This window comes from Fulmarus glacialis, unplaced genomic scaffold (genome assembly GCF_000690835.1).
Source record: "Fulmarus glacialis isolate BGI_N327 unplaced genomic scaffold, ASM69083v1 scaffold43678, whole genome shotgun sequence".
Taxonomy (NCBI): Eukaryota; Metazoa; Chordata; class Aves; order Procellariiformes; family Procellariidae; genus Fulmarus; species Fulmarus glacialis.
Window position 1 is genome coordinate 320 of NW_009230950.1, and position 19,751 is coordinate 20,070.

At 34.5% G+C, this 19,751-nt stretch overlaps 1 protein-coding gene across 1 annotated transcript; it reads left to right on the forward strand.

Annotated features, from left to right (window-relative positions):
• Positions 1-1,051: 1,051 nt before the first annotated feature.
• Positions 1,052-18,171, forward strand: LOC104081588 (5'-3' exoribonuclease 1-like; the record flags this gene model as incomplete). Its single annotated transcript, XM_009584396.1, has 25 exons — positions 1,052-1,155; positions 1,674-1,805; positions 2,543-2,705; positions 3,168-3,281; positions 3,760-3,858; positions 4,022-4,137; positions 5,020-5,166; positions 5,540-5,629; positions 6,673-6,808; positions 7,532-7,588; positions 8,279-8,411; positions 9,539-9,608; positions 10,779-11,004; positions 11,729-11,830; positions 12,540-12,635; positions 12,870-12,984; positions 13,504-13,568; positions 13,960-14,070; positions 14,446-14,571; positions 14,889-15,045; positions 15,356-15,534; positions 15,746-15,859; positions 15,941-16,058; positions 17,092-17,243; positions 17,444-18,171. Coding segments are annotated over 25 exons (3,213 nt in total), but the record flags the coding sequence as incomplete, so codon positions are not given.
• Positions 18,172-19,751: the final 1,580 nt, after the last annotated feature.

The window sequence follows — 19,751 nt, forward strand, 5'->3', positions numbered from 1 at the left end:
AAGATTTAAATTTGTCCTGACTTGAGAATGTTAAATGTCAATCTCCTTGGTAGAGTTTCTGGCATTTCTCTGTGGTAGCCATCAGATGTTTTCAGGTAAGGAGTTGGTGAGACTCACTCCTGACTAATTAATAGTTGGAAATGGTATAAATGTAAGGAAGCAGAGTTTCCAGACCAGTGCCCCTTGTCTTTTGTGTAGCTGAGTATATAGACACTTTTTCTTTTTTGATCGGTCCCTTTTCATTAACAAAGCAGACTTACACCTTCCACTTAAATGAGACTGTTTGACAGAGGAATTAAGGGAAAAAAAAAAATTAAGAAGCAAAATATTTTTTTAAAATCCTTTAAAACCCAGCTCTAATTCGTAATCAAAAATATCAGGTAGCAAAAGACAAATCCAGGAAAAGAAAAAAGTTTGAGATAAATAAATAAATAAAACGAGGAAGGGAGAGAGGAGGAAAACAAGATACTATTTTACAGTAGAGAGATAGGGAGAGTGAATATTCAAGATACGTGGCAAAGAGAATTTAATAAGCTACAATAATAGATTAAAAAATAGCAGAAACTCATTGGAGAAATAGAACATAATGTGAGACTAAAATTACAGATGCTAGCAAAATTCTGGACATAAGTGCTGTTTCTTTATTTCAGTGAGATACAAAATATTTTACTAATCTCAAATTGTCAATTTGATGATTGTGTCCCACAGACACAAATAGCTCTGAGCGATTTAACAAAAAAAGTACACAGTAAGCCTATACCAGAAATGTAAATCAACCCAGGTCTTACAACTAACATACGCTGTATGTAAAGAACCACACTTGGAATACAATACTTTGTCCTAAAAATGAAATATGATTCTCCATTTCTAATAGAGATTATGTGATATGTATCAAAATATAATTTAATCAGCTAAAATGAGCTTTTTATTCTGCAAGAAAACCTGTTCTTTAACTAGAGTAGTTTTTATTGCAAAAACAGTTTGAAAATATTTTAACAAAAGTCTTTTAATATAATTAAACAATTAGTAACTTCTGGGGTTTTTTTTCCAGATGGTAGAAAATGTTGCCAGTTCGGTACTCGGAAAGCGTGTTTTTATTAACTGGCCACACCTTGAAGAAGCCCGAGTTGTTGCTGTGTCAGATGGAGAAACTAAGTAAGAGACATTTCATAGATAATTGTTTGTTGTCTTCATTGTTTTATTCAAAATAAGTTCCTTAGGCTGTACAAAAGTTTTGGTTTTATTGTAATACTTGCTAACAGCAAATTGGTCTAGGTGTATCAAAGGCGGATTGGTGGAAGAACCTTTGTTTAACACTGTTCTGAGGTTTGGTAATCTCTGTAGAAAGTCTAGTCCTTCAGTATTTTGCTATAGATGCAGAAGTTTGGGAGAGCTCATTCTTAACTTTGAGGGAGAAATGCATGATCGGAAATCCACACAGAATAACGTAAAAGAGAACATTTCTATACAATCTTCCTTTCAGCACATGCAGTGGTATTTTTTATAAAAAATATGCTGTGTGACCTCCTTGTGGAAGGGGTAGAGAAAACGATGCTGCAGGTTTTCCATGTCCTTAACAAGTAATTTCTAACTATTTTAAGTTTTGCTCACAATTGGTTATGTCTAGATTAATCTTACTTGGTTAAAATCATACCTGTCATAATATTCTCAAGGTTTTATTTGGAAGAACCACATGGCACACAGAAGCTTTACATGGGAAATGCAGTGCCCCCAGCTAAAGTGGCATTTGTTGGAGATAAGGAACAAAGCATGTGGTTAAAAGAAGTTCAAGGCATTTCAGAGCAGTAAGTAACTTTGAAGATTAAAGTGTAACTTTGCATTTTATAGCTTAGATATGTTTTGTTGCTGTGTTACAGAGCTAAGTAGCAGAGAAGAGCTGCTGCATACTTGATGATAAAGGTTAATGAGTCTGCTTGAATTTTAAAAAACAACATAAAAGCTTATGTTGAAATTTCAGAATATATGGAGTTAGTCCCTAGATATTCAAAGTTAGATGCAGTTACAAAAGAATTCTCAAATGAATGAGTTTCAGTATTTACTCTCCCACTCAATTTTCTGTTCTGGTCTTAGTAATCTTCAGTTGTAGGAAGTATATAGAATGGAGTCGTACAGTATCAAGTTACAACTTCAATAGATTAGCATTGTTAAATTTGAATACAGCTCTTGCTCTTTTAGAGTGTGGGTGCCCAGTGGAACACAACTGAGTTACCGTGGCTTGCCATTTTATTATCTGTCTTTTGAGTAAACTGCCTTAATTACCCTTAACCCTTCCCACTATAAAGGTAAAATGTGTTTGAATTAACACACTTAGCTATGTAGTGATGGCTGTGCAACAATGGGTAAGCAATTGGTTAAGCCATTTATTCTGGGTATTTTTTTATAAAACAGGAAGCAAAATATTAGAATCCTTTTGTCAAGAGGTTTGGTTTTTTTTTTTTTTTTTATTTCAAGAAACTAATTCCACCCTCTTGGTTCAGTTCTGTTTATTGTAATCAATCTAAATGTTCTGTTTTGTATTCAGCTACCAGAGAAGAAAAGGAATAATTATTCATGAAACATCAATAGTTGTGTATGCTCAGTTGCTCACTGGTAATAGATATCAACTAAACCAAAATGGAGAAGTTTATCTGGAGAAGCAGTGGTCAAAACAAGTTCTTCCTTTTGTTTACCAAACTGTTGTCAAGGTAAATATACAAGTTCAGTATCTTCTTGCACATAGCTGCTGCTCCATTGGAGTAGGGAGCGGCAGGGAAGAGTGTATGCTCCTTTAAAACAAAAGAAGGAACAAAAATAAGCATCTTAAATTAATATAATTTATTGTATAAAAAAATGTAACTTGCTTGGGCAAGTATTTTGTCACAAAATTTGGGACCCTATTGTGCAATTCAGAGATCTTACTGAAAAAATGGCTTGTGTCATCTTTTTACTGATGATATTTTGAATGAAGTACAGTAGTGGTGCTTTACGAGGTAGCATAGTTGCTTGTATAACAGCATTTCTAATATAGCATTAACTTCTTTGCCTTCAGTGAATTATTTCAGATTCAGATAATGTTTTAGAATAAGCATTTATTTATATGAACGTTTTAATTATTCTACTGGAACAGAATTATATTTAACATTATCAATTTTGTTTTTTTCATGTAGGATATCAAAGCCTTTGACTCTCGTTTTTCAAACATCAAAACTTTGGATGACTTGTTTCCTCCTGGAAGTACAGCCTTTATGCTGGGATCTCCTTACTATGGCTGCATAGGAGAAGTTAGTTCCAATAATTTAGGGGGTTTTTCCCCCTAGATTTCTTTATTTGCAAGCCTAATAATCTAAGATGTTGTGTGGCAGTAGTGGTCATTTGCTAGCTAAAATTTTAAATCAAAGATTCCCTGATGGTTTAGTCAGAGGAGGAGGGGATTCTTCTGCTTCCCCTATCTCTGTTGCTGGCATAACAGGAAAAAGGTAGCACAGCTTGAATGCAGGATTATTTTTATTAATTATTTGGGATAATTTGCAATACACAGAGTTTTCATTTTGGACCATTTTCAGTCATGGATTCCTTTGATTTAGTGCTGTTTGATTGCCTCTATGAGGAAGCAGTGTACAGGTCATGGCAAGATGATGAATTGCAAAGCATCTCTGTGCCTACTACAGCAAAATTGTTGATGAAGTAGACCACAAGGTCTAGTATTCAAAGACTGCTGTTTTTAAATAACATTTTTAATGTGTTGTGTTTCTCTCCAAGGTTCAAGATTCACGTGATGTGATCACAGAAGGTAGAATTCGTGTAGTTTTCAATATTCCCTGTGAACCCCAGCTTGATCCTTTGATACAGAACCAGCATGTAAGTGCTTCTGGTTTTCTAGTAAAAGCTTAAACAATGTGTCAGATACATTTTGTAATGGTAAATGTCTTTAAGGGATGCTTCCGTATTATTCATTTGCCTTTTGTATAAAAACCCTTATCCTTTGGGAATCACCAATATTTTTTGTTTGTTTGTTTTAAAGAAATACTCTGTGAAATACAATCCTGCATATATTTTAGCCAGCCGTCTTGGAGTAAGTGGATATCTCGTCTCCAGATTTACAGGGAGTATCTTTATTGGAAGAGGATCAAAGAAAAAGTAAGTTCTCATTGTGAATTTTGACTGTAGAGAAGCTTCTAAATTCTAATACAACTCTACAGAATTTCTGCTATGTTTAAGTGCTGTTCTTATCAGGTGTATAACTGTTTTGTGATGTGAAGCTTTCTTTAAAGTATATTTGCTGTAAACTAAATTCATACGCAGGGTTTTTCTCTCCTATCACAAACTTCTTCTTAATTTTTGTTTACTGGAGAGTTGTTCTGTTGGCTTTAGTATTGTAGAAGGACATAAATTGACTTTCCTGGTTAGCTGTTTGCATAATTGAAGCAGGAGTTTGAACTGACTTGGTCACACCAAGAATAAAAAGTGGAATTGGGGTCTAATTTCATTGTACTTATCATTACTGCTAGTATAAAGGGATAATAATTATACCTGTAATTTTTTTTTAAGAACTAGTTAAGACTAAAACTGCTTAAAATATATAAGAAAGGCAATCCCTATAGTTCTCACTGTCAGAATTGTGGTTTCATAGGACAGCTCACTAAAGAAGTGGTTGGTGCATGAGCATCTTCTTGTGATTTAATGCATACGTTTGTTCCCCACTGATTGTTCAGGGACATCCTTCTACATCTTGGTAAATGCCAGGTAGATTGTGGTTGATTAGATCTCAATTAAGGAAGGAGAGTAAAATATGCCCTACCCTCCTTTGCAATAAGATATGTTCATGCATGTGGACAGCTACCATAGCAGGGCTTATGTTCTGTAACACTTCCAGCTGTTGTGATGCTAACAAGTAAACAATATAATGGATTTAATTTTTCTGTGGTTTAAGGCTGAGGATGTATGTTCAAGCGGTTTTTAATGTATGTACACACACACATATATATTATTGCAAGTTAATAAACTTTTTCTTATTTCCAGTCCTCATGGAGATCACAAAGCAAATGTGGGGCTAAACCTGAAGTTCAATAAGAAAAATGAAGAAGTACCTGGCTATACTAAGAAAGTTGGAAATGAATGGATGTATTCTTCTGCAGTAGAACAACTACTTGCTGAGTATTTAGAAAGGTAAATATTGGATATGAACTTCATCCAAATTATCCACCTTCGTATCAGTCTTCCGATTTTGTCCTGTGGACACAGATCTTTTAAGAACTGATGAGTTTGCTTTTGGAGATTGCTTGATGGAATTTCTTTTATTCCAATATTCTCCTTCCAATAGTCTTTCCTTCCAAGGAGAAGCATGTTTTGGGATAGAGTAATTTTGTCAGCAGCTTACCCTTAGCAAATGAACAGCATGACACTAAATTAAGTAAAAAAAGAAAAAAATCTGTCTGGGCTCCAGAAATTTTGGAGCCTGTCAAACTTAGTTTTGATGAGGGTTTTTTGTGGTATATTATGATGTGAAACTAAATTTGTCTTTCATTTATTCATTTTTTAGGGTTCCTGAACTATTTAATTACATAGCCAAGAATAGCCAGGAAGATATCTTCTATGAAGATGACATTTGGCCTGGAGAGGATGAGAATGGGTAAGCAATCTTTCTCCTTTTTTTTTTTTTTTCCCCCCTAGAATAAGTAGAATAAAGGCTGACAACATTGTGAAATTGGTGGTGATCATATAGTGGCTGCTATGTAACTGAAACCTTGCTGTTCCTTGAGCAGCATGATTGTTCAGTGATGACTCTGAAAAAATTATCAGAATGTTGTACATTCCAGTTGTGGAGTCCAAGTTTCTGTCAGACTCCTATCTCAAGTCCAATAAATGAGAAATCTAATTTCAATGGCAACTTCATAATTCTTGCTTTTAAAGTAACCTTCAGTAAGCATACTTATGAATAGTCACAAAGTCACCAAAATATCATTTTTGGAAAATAAGCAATAATTATTTTAGTTGTTTAAGATCACTTTCAATTTGAAAAATAACATGTACAGAATATAAAGTACTTCGCACATTTTTAGTATACATTCAGTCAGCTTCATGGGAGACAAGGAGCAACCTTGGTTCCACATACAGTATAATAACATTAAAAAAGCTTTTATTATTAGCTAGCAAGCCCTATTCACGGTAAGTCTGCATGATGCTGCACTCTGCAGGACTCTTACCAGGCAAATATACCATTGTGGGACTCTTCTATTATAAGAATCTCACATTTGTGCTCCATATTACCAGAGAGGCATGCCCTAAAGTTCTTTCTTACTGTGTTGTGAGAAACAGCTGCTCACAGAACCTTTAATCACAGCTGGACATGATTAGTTGGTTGGATGCAAATGTAATTTACTGAATACTTTTAAGTAATTTCTTGGTGGGTTTTTTAGTTAGGTTTTGGTTTGGTTTTTTTTTTGCTGAGACAAAACTTCAGGTTATAGTTTTGAAACAGTATTGCATGATTCAGATTATTTTTTTTTTTAACCCCTATTGTAAACTCACACAGAACTCTTAAATTCTGTTACTTTATGAATGTATACAAGCATTGTGCCTATATCATAATACTTGACTGATTACATCAGGGAACGTGGTAAAATGCTTAGTTTATGCAGTTAAAAGTTTTAATTCATGTCCTTTTTCATTTAGAGCTGAGAAAGTTCAAGAAATTGTTGCCTGGTTAAAGGCACATCCTGTGTCTGCATTGTCTCGCTCATCTTGTGACTTGCAAATTTTGGATGCAGCCATTGTTGAGAAAATTGAAGAAGAAATAGAGAAATGCAAGGTATGCAGCTTGACATCATTGTGAGCAGGGGTGAACCAAAAAGCAGCTGCTCGTTATTTTCTAAGCTCTTGAATTAGAATAAGACGATTGAAGATTACTTGTCATGCCAAAGAAAAAGAATACAGAATGTAATGAAAGGTCTGAATTTGTCATGTGAATTGTCCCAGAAATTCAGAAGAGCTCATTATTAATCTTTTCAATCAATTCACTCTTTTTGAGGCAATTCGGCAGCATTAGGCCATACTCTGAACTCTGCCTTCGGGTAATTTCAGAAAGGAATAGGTGTCAGCATATATTCTGAACTACTGAACTGCTGTTTCTAAGTGCAATCCCGGCTGTTCTTCCCTTGCGGTTTCTCTTTGGTCTGAGGAAAATTAGAAGGTTGTTTCCTAAAGGCCAGATCAAAAAAGGGGCCAAGGAAATTACTAAAGCAAAAGCTAAAGACAAAGCCACGTGAAATAACGGGCTGATTTCTTGCAAGGACATGATAATAAAATTGGTGTGAATTCTGGAATTAGCCGAACAATGCAAAGGCTTTGGTAAGAAATCAGTCATGTTTTAAAAACTGGACTTAGTCATCCTACAGACTTCATGAAAGCTGTATACCTTTACCTAAAGGAAACAGAAGAATTCTACATTATCTTTTCAGGTGTTTTGTTGTACCTGAAATCCAGTGTTGATTCCTACACTAGTTTGTAATGACTTTCTGTTCCTTTCATTTAGCAGAGAAAGAGCAACAAGAAGGTGCGAGTAACTGTGAAACCCCATTTGCTGTACAGAGTAAGTGATGTGAAAAGGTTTTTTTAGAAGTTAAGTTGTCCAGATCATATTTATTTTACCTAAGTTTACCAGCTTTCAGAGAGTGGAATTTTAGGACGTTATTGACGGAAGAAGAAGTTTTATGATGCCTTCTAGAAAATCAATTTAAGAACAGTAGTCTGTCTCTAAAAGAAGAGAATTTCTACTAACTACAAACTCCGTCATGTATTATACTGACTCACAGTTCTCTTCTACCTTCTGTCCTTCATGCTTCTACAGTTCTTATTGGCTGTATAATGAAGGCATAATAAAATGTACTTTCCATTTGTCTCTTCTTCCCTCTTTTGCTTTTTGTTCACTTCTTGACATAGACCAACTGCTCATCTTGCCTGGTATTTCAGATACCCATGTTACTGATACAGGCAGGTTACGCTTGATGGTTTTACTTTGTCTAAATTGATCCCCTTCATCTGTCCTGGATCATGTACAGACTGCTGTTCCTCAGGCAGAAGCAATGAGTGAGAGTTGCAAGAAAAAAAAAAACTAAAATTTGCTTTGTGTCTGGGGAGGGAAGATTCTATGTTCTTAAAGAATTTTTTTTTTTTCAGAAAGCTTGTTTTATAGTGTGTTTCAGATATTGTTATAAATGCATTTTGATTGTAATCCCTATTTTTTTTGCAAACATTAACACAGTCTTTTGGTTATTGTCAGCCGTTAGAACAACAGAATGGGGTTGTTCCAGATCGAGATGCAGAGTATAGGCTGTTTGACCGCGTTGTCAATGTGAGAGAGAACTTTTCCGTTCCAGTTGGTCTTCGAGGTACCATTATAGGAATTAAAGGAGGTAATATTTTCTTCATAATTGTAGCATTACAGTTATATAACAGCTCAGCTAGTGATGTGAAAGCAGGCTTCAGAAAAGTGTTTGTATAATGGTTGTGAATGCACAGAAATTTCTCACCTGTGAAGCATATGCAAATTGAAGCCGCTAGCGACATATTTACTGTTTTGAATTAAACATACAGGTATTCTATTTTAATTTCATGTATTACACAGCTGTACTTTGAGTAAGAAATTACTTACTTTTTGTTCCTTCTTAAAATGAAGAAGGCAGAAAGATCAATGAGAGAGAACACAGGCTGCAAAAAAGGAACAAAATGACGTTATGGGAAGATACGGGCAAAGTTAAGAGAAGTAAAGATAAAAACAAGAGTATTAGCCTTAATACTTATATTGAACATAAAATTTTATCAAATATGATTTGTCTCAAATTGTTTTATTTGGAATTTGGTTTTACTCTGTGATATTCCATTTCTGTTAAATGGCATGGATTTATACCTTCTTTGACAAGAAGATTATCCATAAATCTATTTTGGGTAAACAAAAGGATTTTACCAAATCACATTGGGTATAGCAGTCTGAGATCTAGTAACAGAAATTGTTTTCTTACCTGGCATTTAAAGCAGTTGCTTTCTCATTCAGTTTGCATCCAGCAGAATCTTGAATAGACTAGGCTTTTTTAAAGAGGTATTCTTTTCTCCATAATGATTATATACTAGTATAATTTTAAAGGAGTATTAGTCTATCATTATGCAAGAAGGTAATGTTGAAGCTGTCGGTTTCCGACTGCCTAAATGTAAAGATGGCTTGCATCTCTCTTCTGGCAGTTTCTGACAACTGTGACATACTGCTATAAATTGCAGTTCTATTAATGCAGGTTGATAAGTTATGCATGGTACATTTCTGTTAAAAGTATATCTAAAAGGGCAGCCATATGTGACTTTGAGAAGAATTTCCGAATTGCTGTTGATGAAATTACATGTTTAAGGCATAAGGAATTTTTTGATGCTAATTAGTTAGGTTTTGGTCTTTTCATTATTTATTGCATAACTAATAGAGATATTTACATACTTTGGATGAAAACAGCTACTGTTACATATATAGGATGACATTTTACTTCATTTTCTATAGCCAGTAGAGAAACAGATGTGCTCTTCGAAGTTTTGTTTGATGAAGAATTCCTTGGAGGCCTAACTATAAGGTTTGTGCAGGGGGATTGATAGTCATTTCATGCTATTGGTATTGATGGCATGAAATTGTTGCCTTTGGTTTGGTTGAGTATTTTTAATGCCTCTTTTTAAAACTTTATTTCTCAACAGTGTTGGTCAATTTTTACTTCTTTTGTGTTTCTTCTTTCTCTTTGAGTAGGGATAATTTTTATGAAGCATATTGATTTTGGAAATGCTCTTTAGGTTTTTTTGCATATTTAGAAGCTTCTGATTTGTAGAAAGCAAATATGAACCAGCAGAATAAAGCACTAGATCCAAATGTCTTTCTGAAATAAATATGTAGAAAACAGGTTGTTATCAGTATGTCTTTAACGTATAGATTAAAAATATTCAGTAATCATCTGTTCTTCTGAAGAAGGGACTCTGAACTATCAATGATTGATACTTGGGCACTAAATTCTAACCACCATTAAAAACCTAATCTGTTCTTTAGGAGGTGGAGGCATGGTTAATGCTTTTAATTTAAAAAATGTGATAACTTTTCTGTTTTTAAGTAAGCGGGTAAACTTCTAAGTGCACTGATTTACCCAGCAGGCTTCATTTTACTGTTGTTCTTAGATAAATTGAGTTTTTCATGACAGAAATTAGATGAGAAACTTACCTATTCCCTGTGTTCAACAAGCATAATGCAATCCTATCCCTTGCAAGAGCATGTCCTGTAACACAGATAATCTTCAGTATTCAGAATCATAAAGGAAGGTATAAAACTGGCTAAATGCTGCTTAATTTCAGTTTGTAATTCTGTTACTCGCTTCAGTTTTCATCTCAGAAAAAGAAAATAATATTGTTCCCTGGTTCATAATTTTTTACAGAAATATTTTCTACAGAACTATGCTGTAACAATTCACTTATCTTTAAAATTTCTTTGAGCTCAGTACTGGAAGGTACGATATAAACTCCAGAGTAGTAGTAATTGCTGCTGTTTTCTGGTTTTGACAGCCAGAGGCCAAAGGGGAGCACAATGGGATTAACATTGTGTATAACGGTACTAGATTTCAATATTGGATACAGTTTTCAGCCTCTGTGGTTCAAACTTGAATCATTATCTTTTGGCATAGAGGCAACAGCATTGTTAAATTAGATATATTGAAATGTCAACAATTAAACTACGTGAAACAGCTATGTAATTTGTTTTTCTTAAGGTGCTCACCTGCCAGAGGTTATCGTCTGCCATCAAGTGCCTTAATTAACCTGTCTCATGGTAGTCGGTCAGAAATGGGAAGTCAAAAACTGACGGCCATAGTTAAACCTCAGCCAGCTGTGAATAACTACAATTCATATGCATCTGATCTGTCATCTGTATGCTCGCAAAAAGTGCATCTGGGAGGCCTCAATCATTCTCCTCGCTCTCTTTTTGTTCCTACTCAAGTAAGACTTCTCTTTAATTTGTACAAAAATGTTTTTCCATAGAAGCTGAATTATGACCATGGTTGTTATCTTCTTTGGTACAAACAAAATTTAATTTTTATGTCAGTATATTAGAAGTACGATAATCCTTACCGTGGAGAAATGAGTTAATCCAATAATGAATGGGACCAAAAGTTCCTTATTGATGGTTATTTTGCTCTGAGTAGCTCCAGTTGCATTTCCAAGAGACAAATATTTAGTTTGGAGAAGTGACACTGCATTTGGTGTCAACAAATAATTTGTTTAGGCAGAGATGCAATTATTTCCTTAAAGCTCTGTTGCAAGTAATGATAGAATCATAGAATCGTTTAGGTTGGAAAAGACCTTTAAGATCATTAAGTCCAACCGTTAATGCTTCTGTAGGCCAAGCTTGTCCATGCACAGAAAGAGATGATGTGATTTCCTTGTCAGTTTTGCTTCTTGGTTATGATTTACTCTGCTTCAAAATACAGTAACGGAGAAAAAATTACAGGTGAATTGGGCTTCTCATTGGTTTAGTTAAAATTTATTTTTTAATAAGTGACTTCTTTAAAGAAAATTAGTTTAATGAGTAACTTCATGTTGCTGTAGGTGTGTTTGAGAAGAATTGTCTCATGTTTTCTAAGTCTATACAAGAAAAACTACTTTCAAAAAAAAAATGTAAGGCAATGAAACACTTCTGATTTTTTTTCTCTTAATGATTTAGCAACTGAATGGAAGACAGCATTATAATCTCAGGGCTGAAAATCAGGGCAACTCTAACTCACCCCAGAAAGGATCATTTCTGAGTGGCAATCAGAAAAATAAAGTGAGTGTTCTGATTCATTTAGTATTGGACCCAAATGTCTCAATAGTTATTTTCATCTCCTATTTAGAGTGCGTGTCCTTTTCTCATGATTAACAGATAGCTTTGGTTTAGTACATCAGATGTTTTAGTCCGGATACAGACTGGAGCAGAACTTCTCCCAGTTCTTGAATGAGTACAATATCCTGTGTTACCCTTGTTTAGATTCTAGATTTTCAAGTGGTGTTTTTTACGTAGCTGGGCTTCAGTTCTGTGGTAACATACCTGTAATGTTATGAAGCAATTGAGCCTGATCAGTAAGGCCTTACAAAATAAGGCATTAATAATAAAATTAAGGATACTACCAGTATGAGAGCATGCTTTTGAAACCATTTTGAATTATCATCTGAGTTTAATTATACTCAGAGATCTTTCCTATGTTAATAACTTCTGTTAGTAACAAAACAAAAACAATCTCAAAACAAACTATGCTCATTTCAGTTTAATAGTGATTTTTAGGAAAAGTTGTTAGATAAATAGAACCCACCGCAGTAGCCCATTCTGTAAATTAAATACCTGCAAGTTCTACTAGTGTCAGTATGAAAATTTCTGTTGTCTGAGCGCTGTTAAACCTGGACCTTAGGATTTTCAGAATGTCTTTGTATATGATGAGCTGTTCAAAAGTTGAGTTTATAGCTGCTGAGTTTGGGGGTGTTATTTGTTATTTTGTCAGGCACAGAGTAAGCAAGATGATGAATTCTGCAGCATATGGCAATCATTGCAGAGTTCTGGGAAGTCTCACCACGTTCAGCAAACCATGCATGAGAAGGTTAGTATATAAACTTTAAACAGATCCCTGGGTTCAAAATATGAAGGTACTTAATTTTATACATCAGTTCATTACATCAGAAAAATTTCTAGTTAATGTTACAAATAAATCCTCTGGATGAAAGTATTGTTACACAGGGTATGCATAGCTCTGGAAAGAGGTAATCATATGGGACTACTATGTAAATGACAGATACATAATTTTCTGGTTAAGGTTTGGTGTTTGAAATCCTAGGGTGCAGTTCTACCTCAGGAAATCAAGCTGGGAACTGGCCATCAGTTCTATAAGCCAGGATTCAATGACAGCAGCTTTAAAGGTCAGCAAAGAAAACAGGAGCCATATAAAAAATGTAAGTACTATAATTAGAAACTTTGTTTAGGAGAACTGCTTGCTTTATCTGATCTTCATTGAAATGTAGTTATTGTAGTTATTGACAGAAAATAGTTTATTATAGTTATATAATCACTATGTTGCACTTGTTATTGTAAATAATGTCCCTGGTGTGCATATTAGGTTATTCCACACTTAATCCTGAACCTTTTAATCAAGCTGTTCTGCATTATGTTGACTTTCCAGCCATCTGATATGAAAAAACAAAACAAAAAAACCTCACAACTTGGCTTTGAAAATTTGCTTGTGATCATATTTGTAGGATATAAAATTAGATATATTATTGCATATACTTCATTTTATTTTATCCTACAAGAAGAGCATACACCAAATGACCTACAAAGTATGAATTAAACATTTGATGCAACCATTCAAATTAATGCAACTCTGTGTACTTGTATGGAGTTATTAATTTTTTTTATTTTTGCTTATTATTACGGTTTTTAAGAGCATTTCAAAAGAATGCATTCTTTTGTAGTTAAAGAAGATTCCAAAGTTACAAGAGGTGAAAGTCAGACACATAATAAAATATCAAACAAACAGGTAATTTCTTCTCTACTGAGTAAATGTGTTCTTTTCTTTTATCTTACTCTGATCTGATTCATCATTTTACAGATTTCTGGAATCTTAGTTGATTCTTTTACTAGGTAGATTTTATTTTGGAGATTTTTTTTTCTCTAGAGATTTTATAGGCAGAAAATGAGAGAAAGTGTACAAGATGTATAGTGATGATAACAAATTATTTTCCTATTCCTCTCAGATTCTAAAAGCTATGCTGTAATGGGAAAACACAAATGCTAGGTTTTCAGTAAGCTGAAATCCTCTAAGAATATTAGCTTATGAAAGCTATTTGCAGATGCATTTCTAATATGATTGTGTTATAATGAGTAATGGAGTATTAGTATTAAATAATAAATGCTGCAGTTTATTTCAGAATTTTGCAGGTGTGAATAAGTACAATGTCAAACTTTTGAAGAGGAATGAAAGTCCCAACATGCCTGTAATTCAGAAGGCTGCAGTTGATGATCCCTGTACAGGTGGAAAGGTAGGATCTAGATAGTTGGTTTTCTTGTGCTCTTTGAATAACTTCAGTTTCCAGTCCATTTTGTTCCAATTATTCCTGGTCACTTGTGTGCAAATTCATGTTTATAACAGATACAAGACAAACCTGTATAACCTTGATCATTCTTTAAATCAATTCTCTATTGGTCAATACTTGCATCTTTTTAGTATGCAAAACTTGATTTAGTCTCTGGATATGTGTTCACACTCTGAGCAGACATGACTGTGATCTGCCCAAGTTAAGAGAAAAAAATCCTGAATGAGCATAAAATTAATCTCAAACTAATACACTCTTCCTCTTGCATCTGCTCATAATATACTAAGTTGATGTACCTTTTTTTTTTTAATTTGTTTTAAGAAGGACAATGAACTTGAAAGCCTTCTAGCTTCTTTGAAAATTTCCAAAGAAAATGAAGTGCAGACTTATTCCAAGGAAGCAAGAGCTACAAATGAAGAACATCTGTCACCACAGTCATTTGCTATGGTCTGTATACTGCAGGAATCATTACATTGCAATTTAGCATCTGCTATCTTAGCATCAATATGTCTATTTAAAGAAACTCCATGAAACCTCATACTGCCTTTTTAAGCATATTGATGAGCTTTCAATTAGCTATTCTCAAAGAAAATTAATAAACACACTTGTTTATGCTAAGGTGTTACCTGTGCTTTGATAAAATGTAACTGATAGGAAAACAAAAATTCAGATTGTGTTATTGATTATGATATTCAGAGCTAAGTAAGAAGGTAGTGTTATGTGAATGCCATCATGTCCCTGAATGGTTTATTTTATTTTTAAAGAAAGGAACACAGATGCTCAAAGAGATTTTGAAGATAGATGGCTCTGACCTGGAAACAAGGAATGAAGTGAAATCCCAAGTTAATGATGTTCCTACTCCCCCTAGCAGACAGGATTGCCATGGAGCTGCCTTGCAATATAGACAAACAAAAAAAATGGGTATGTTTAGACATCAGCTCATAGTTCAGAGCTTCACCTTGTAGTGACATTTTAGAACATAGCTAACAGCGTAGTACTGATTTTCAAAATACAGTAATAAAATGTCCATCTTTTTCAGTTCTACTTCTTCATTCAGATCTAAAAATCTCTATATATAGTCTTGTTTTTTGTTAATCAGATATGAAAATACCAGAAAAAATCAAATACGCTTTTTTTTTCCCCTGTTAATAACAAAGTTGCTATCCTTTAGTGCAGGAAATGTTTGTGATAAAGCTTTTTTTTTTTTTTTTTTTTCCTTTTCATTTGTCAGCTGCTTATATGAACAAGCCTCATAGCACTGGAGGCCCTCAGAACACACCAGCACTGGAAACTGGAGGTCACCCTTTTGCTTGTCCACAGCCTGCACTGTCTACTGTTTCTGAACTTTCTCGTATTTGTTCTCTTGTTGGAATGTCACAACCAGATTTCTCTTTCCTAAAAACACCACAGGTAAAAATTTTTTCTGCAAAAGTTAAAGTTCCCAACTTTGTTTCAACTGCCCTATATTAAACATTTGGACTGAGCGCTGAAATCCATCTGAAAAGAAACCTTAGCCCCTTTTGTTGCCTTTTTTCAAAACAAACAAATCCACAAGTTTCTATCTCACAGTTTGCTTGTCAGCAATACAAATTCCCTCAAAAATCTTATCTCATTTTTCTAGACCATGACAGTTTGTCACATAAAATTATCAAACGGTTTGTTGGTTCATGGACCGCAGTGTCATTCTGAAGCTGAAGCAAAGGAGAAAGCTGCACTTTTTGCTTTACAGCGTTTGGTGAGGATGCAAAGAATCTTTTAAAATCTTTGTTTCTATTGCATTGCATCTGTTTGTAATCCTCTGTTTCCTTCTTCACAGAGTTCTATAGGAGTAAACTTCCCTTTGCCTCCACCTCCACCAGTGTTTCCAAATTATCAACCACTGGGAGTTCCTGTACCACCTGGATCTATTCCTCCAGTATTTGCACAACCCTCTGGTAAGTATTTGATTAGTACACGTTTCAAATACTGTCATGATACCCTGTAATTGTAGTAGTTCTTTATATGAAAATTAATGCCTTCCAGAAAGCCTCATTTTTGATCTTAATGTATGTAGTTGTATGTCTGAACTGCTTTGAAAACAGTTCATGAGCCTCTTCTCATCAATATGCAAATTAATTCAATACAAAGAATCACATATCTCCCAATTATTTCTTTTCCTCAAGAATGTATTGGTCCATTCAGTCTTAGTTGGTTTTTTGGGTTTTTTTTTCCCCCTTCAAAACAATAGTAATTAGTTCAAAGCTGAAAGCTGATAGTCCCAGTCCAGCATTCATAAGAAATCTCTTCCTTGATTGTCTACGTGGATTTCCGCTCCGCCCACCCCCCCACCCCCCCCCCGTATAGTTAATATCCATGCATTAGTGTTTTTATTTGTTTATAACAAACTCTCGCTGAAGTACTGCATCACAATCCTGTTGTACACTGCCAAATACTAGCACGGTAAGTAACCCCCCAAAAATTGCTAAAAATTCTGGTGGCATTTCTGGTTCCCGTCTATTTTGTATTCTACTAAAGCTCACATTCACAGCTAGTAATTAATGAGTCAGCACCATTGCAGCATCCTAGTAACCCATACAGCAGCTGCTATATCTCTTTTCCCCAGGGTTTCTATCTTGTTGACTTGTTTCAAAAGGATAGCCTAAATTTGCAACCTTCTACTAATACAGTTCATTCAGCTAAGGATACGAAGAGCCTAAGTTATATGCGCTCCGAAATGCAGATGCCGTGACTTAGTGCTCTTAACTGTGCTGTCATCTAGGTGTAGTTCTGTAAAAGCAGAACTGTTTGTTTGGGATTTTTTTGGTAATAAATAAATACTTATCTATTTTTAATTAAATATGAAGAATACGAGGCTTTATTGGAAAGAGAAACAACATGCAGGCAAAAGTAGTTGGGGTACTTTTGGGGTCTTAGGGAGTTGGTATCCTCTTTTTGAGAAAGAGAGCTAAAAGTTCCTTATTTTCACAGCTAATATAATGCCTCCAACATCTCACATGTTTGGTCCAGTGTCCTGGGGAACTCCAGTGCCTAAACATTATTATCCTGGCTCCTATCCAGGAAATTTGTCTCTTGCAGGAACTATACCAGTTGGTTCTCACAACCAGTTTATACCTCTGCAGGTAAGATTGGCAGGTTTGTCTTAATATTCTATTTTTGTAAAAAATGTGCCTACATGATGAATGCAACAACACCCCCACTGTGAAGCACTATTTGGTATTAGAAAATTATTGTAAAAAATTGTATGCATGTTTTCTAAAAGTGCAATATTTGCAGTTTTTTGAGAATGCATTCTGTTAAATAATATTTATTTAATTTAAAGGTAACTAAAAAAAGGGCTGCTAGCAAGAAAAACTTTGAGGTCAAGGAGTTTCAGAGTTCCCCTCAAGCTGCACCACTAAAGAATGAACAGCCAGTGTCTTCTGACCACATTCAGCAAGATAGTTCTTCAGCTCCTTTAAAAACTCCTCAAGCTGCTCAATCCACTGTTTCATTTCAAGACAATGTGGCTACTCCAAGAGTTCCTCATAACAAATCAACACCAAACACTTCCAGCAAGCGAAAGCCAAGAAAGCTGGCTGTCAATTTTGGCGCACCAAAATCTTCAGAATAAATATGGTAGCTAGGTGTATTTTATCTTTAACTCTTGCCCCACTGTTATGTTCTATCATTTAAAAAAATCAGAAAGCTCTATTAAAAAGACCAGCCACTTTAAGTATAATATAGAAAGAAATAAATTTTATTTGCTATGATTTTCAGGTTGTTACGAGAACTATAAAAATTATGTTAAAATGCAATTATTTTGACTTAAATTAGCAAAAGCCAGGAAAAAATGCTGAGTTAAGGTTACCATGCTATCTATTGTGCCTAGGTTTCTAAACAGTGGCTTACAGACTGTACTGGGTAAGCAGCAATAACAGTGGCAACCTTAATTCAGAATTGCCATGCTTTTTGGGAGGGATATGGAGCGGTAGTAAGTTGGGCATCAAACATTGCTTAGTATGACATTTTGTATTCTAGCTTATTTTTAAATAGTGTAATAAGACAGAAAGGAAAAATTATTTAAATGCAGCTTTTATATTGGCTCTCCAGGTCCTTCTGAGTTGAATCAGTGTGACTAAAACCCAACTACAGTAGATCTGCCAAATTTGCTTTAACTATGAACTGCTAGGTTTTATACCAGAGGGCAACAACTTTACAACTTACAAAATGTAGGTATTATTGTATCTCTAGTATTAGAGTGGCAAAAAGTGGTTGCTGATGCAGAATCTGTTCCAGGAGATTAATTTATAGGATGTATTGAATAAAAAAATATATTTGCAAAGTAGAGACCTCTTTGGTAAAGTATGTTTAATTTTTTTAATCTAGCAGCATTATCAAGTTCATTGTTTTCTGATGATAAAATAACATAGGTATCTACTACAGATCTGCATAGCTTTCTAAAATGGTAGTGATATCCTGATTTTTTTTTTTTTCAAAATTACAAAAATGGCCAGAGTTTAAAGATGTCCATTTGTGTAGTATGGCTGTCAAAGTTACGTTTACATTTACGTTTAGTCCCAAAGTTACATTTACGTTTAGTCCATTTAGTTTACGTTTAGTCCATTTCTCCCTCTAATAGTCTGTGCCCTGAAACCTTCTCTATGGTAGGTTATTTTTTGTTGCTAATGACTTTTAATATTTATTTTTTAGTTTTGTGACAGAAGTTCTGTGAAGCAAAATTAAATTATCAGAAATTGTTACTATTGGTTCCATAAGAATATTCAGACAAAAAGTTGACTTGTATTTTTGGAGGAGCTATGTTATAAAAGTAACTCCATCATTCGTAGTTCATACAGGAAAAACAGAAGGCTCAAAGGTCCGTGTACTATTTTTAACCCACATGTACCGTTCTTATCAATATTAATAAGAAATCTTCAGTCTAAGAGAAAATTTGAAGCCACAGTTGGTGCTTTTTACTGATGTTGATTAAATTTCATTTTTCTTCTTTATTCTAATCTGTTCCAGAGAAAATATTTTTTCCTATAAGGCCCAGGAAGCTTAGAAATAAAACATACTTTAGTGATTTATTTTGTGTCCTCCAGACAGGTTTCATGTTGGATCTGCAAGTCTGTAGACTTTCTTTGAGTTCCCCTACCTTGTTCTTTGCCTCCATTTCTTGGTGTAGTACCAAGTTTCACATTGTTACCATGTTATAGGATTTTTTTATATTGATTTCTCCAAAACACACACAGTGTTTGTAGAATAGCAGCAAGCCCTATGAAAAGGATCACAGAGGTAAAAACAAGGTTAAGAAATTTTATTTCATTTTGCTTAGTATCACAAACCTGTAGAATAGTCTACATACAGTCTTAAAATGCATTGATTTTGTTGTTCTCTTTATACCCGTCTAGTCTCAAGAGGCTTTGAAGCCATAGTCCATGAACGGGAAGTTGTACATTTTGGTGATTTATTGTCATTAGTAACACAAGACTGACACGATGCTGACACGCCAATATTTTAGAAGTGTTTGTGTGAAATTTAGTTATGAGACACATATGTTAGCCCCCCATATCCTATATGAATTATCTGGTCATCAGAGAAAAGATCTGCTTAGAAATTCCTGTGATGGAGATGAGACTACGTTAGAT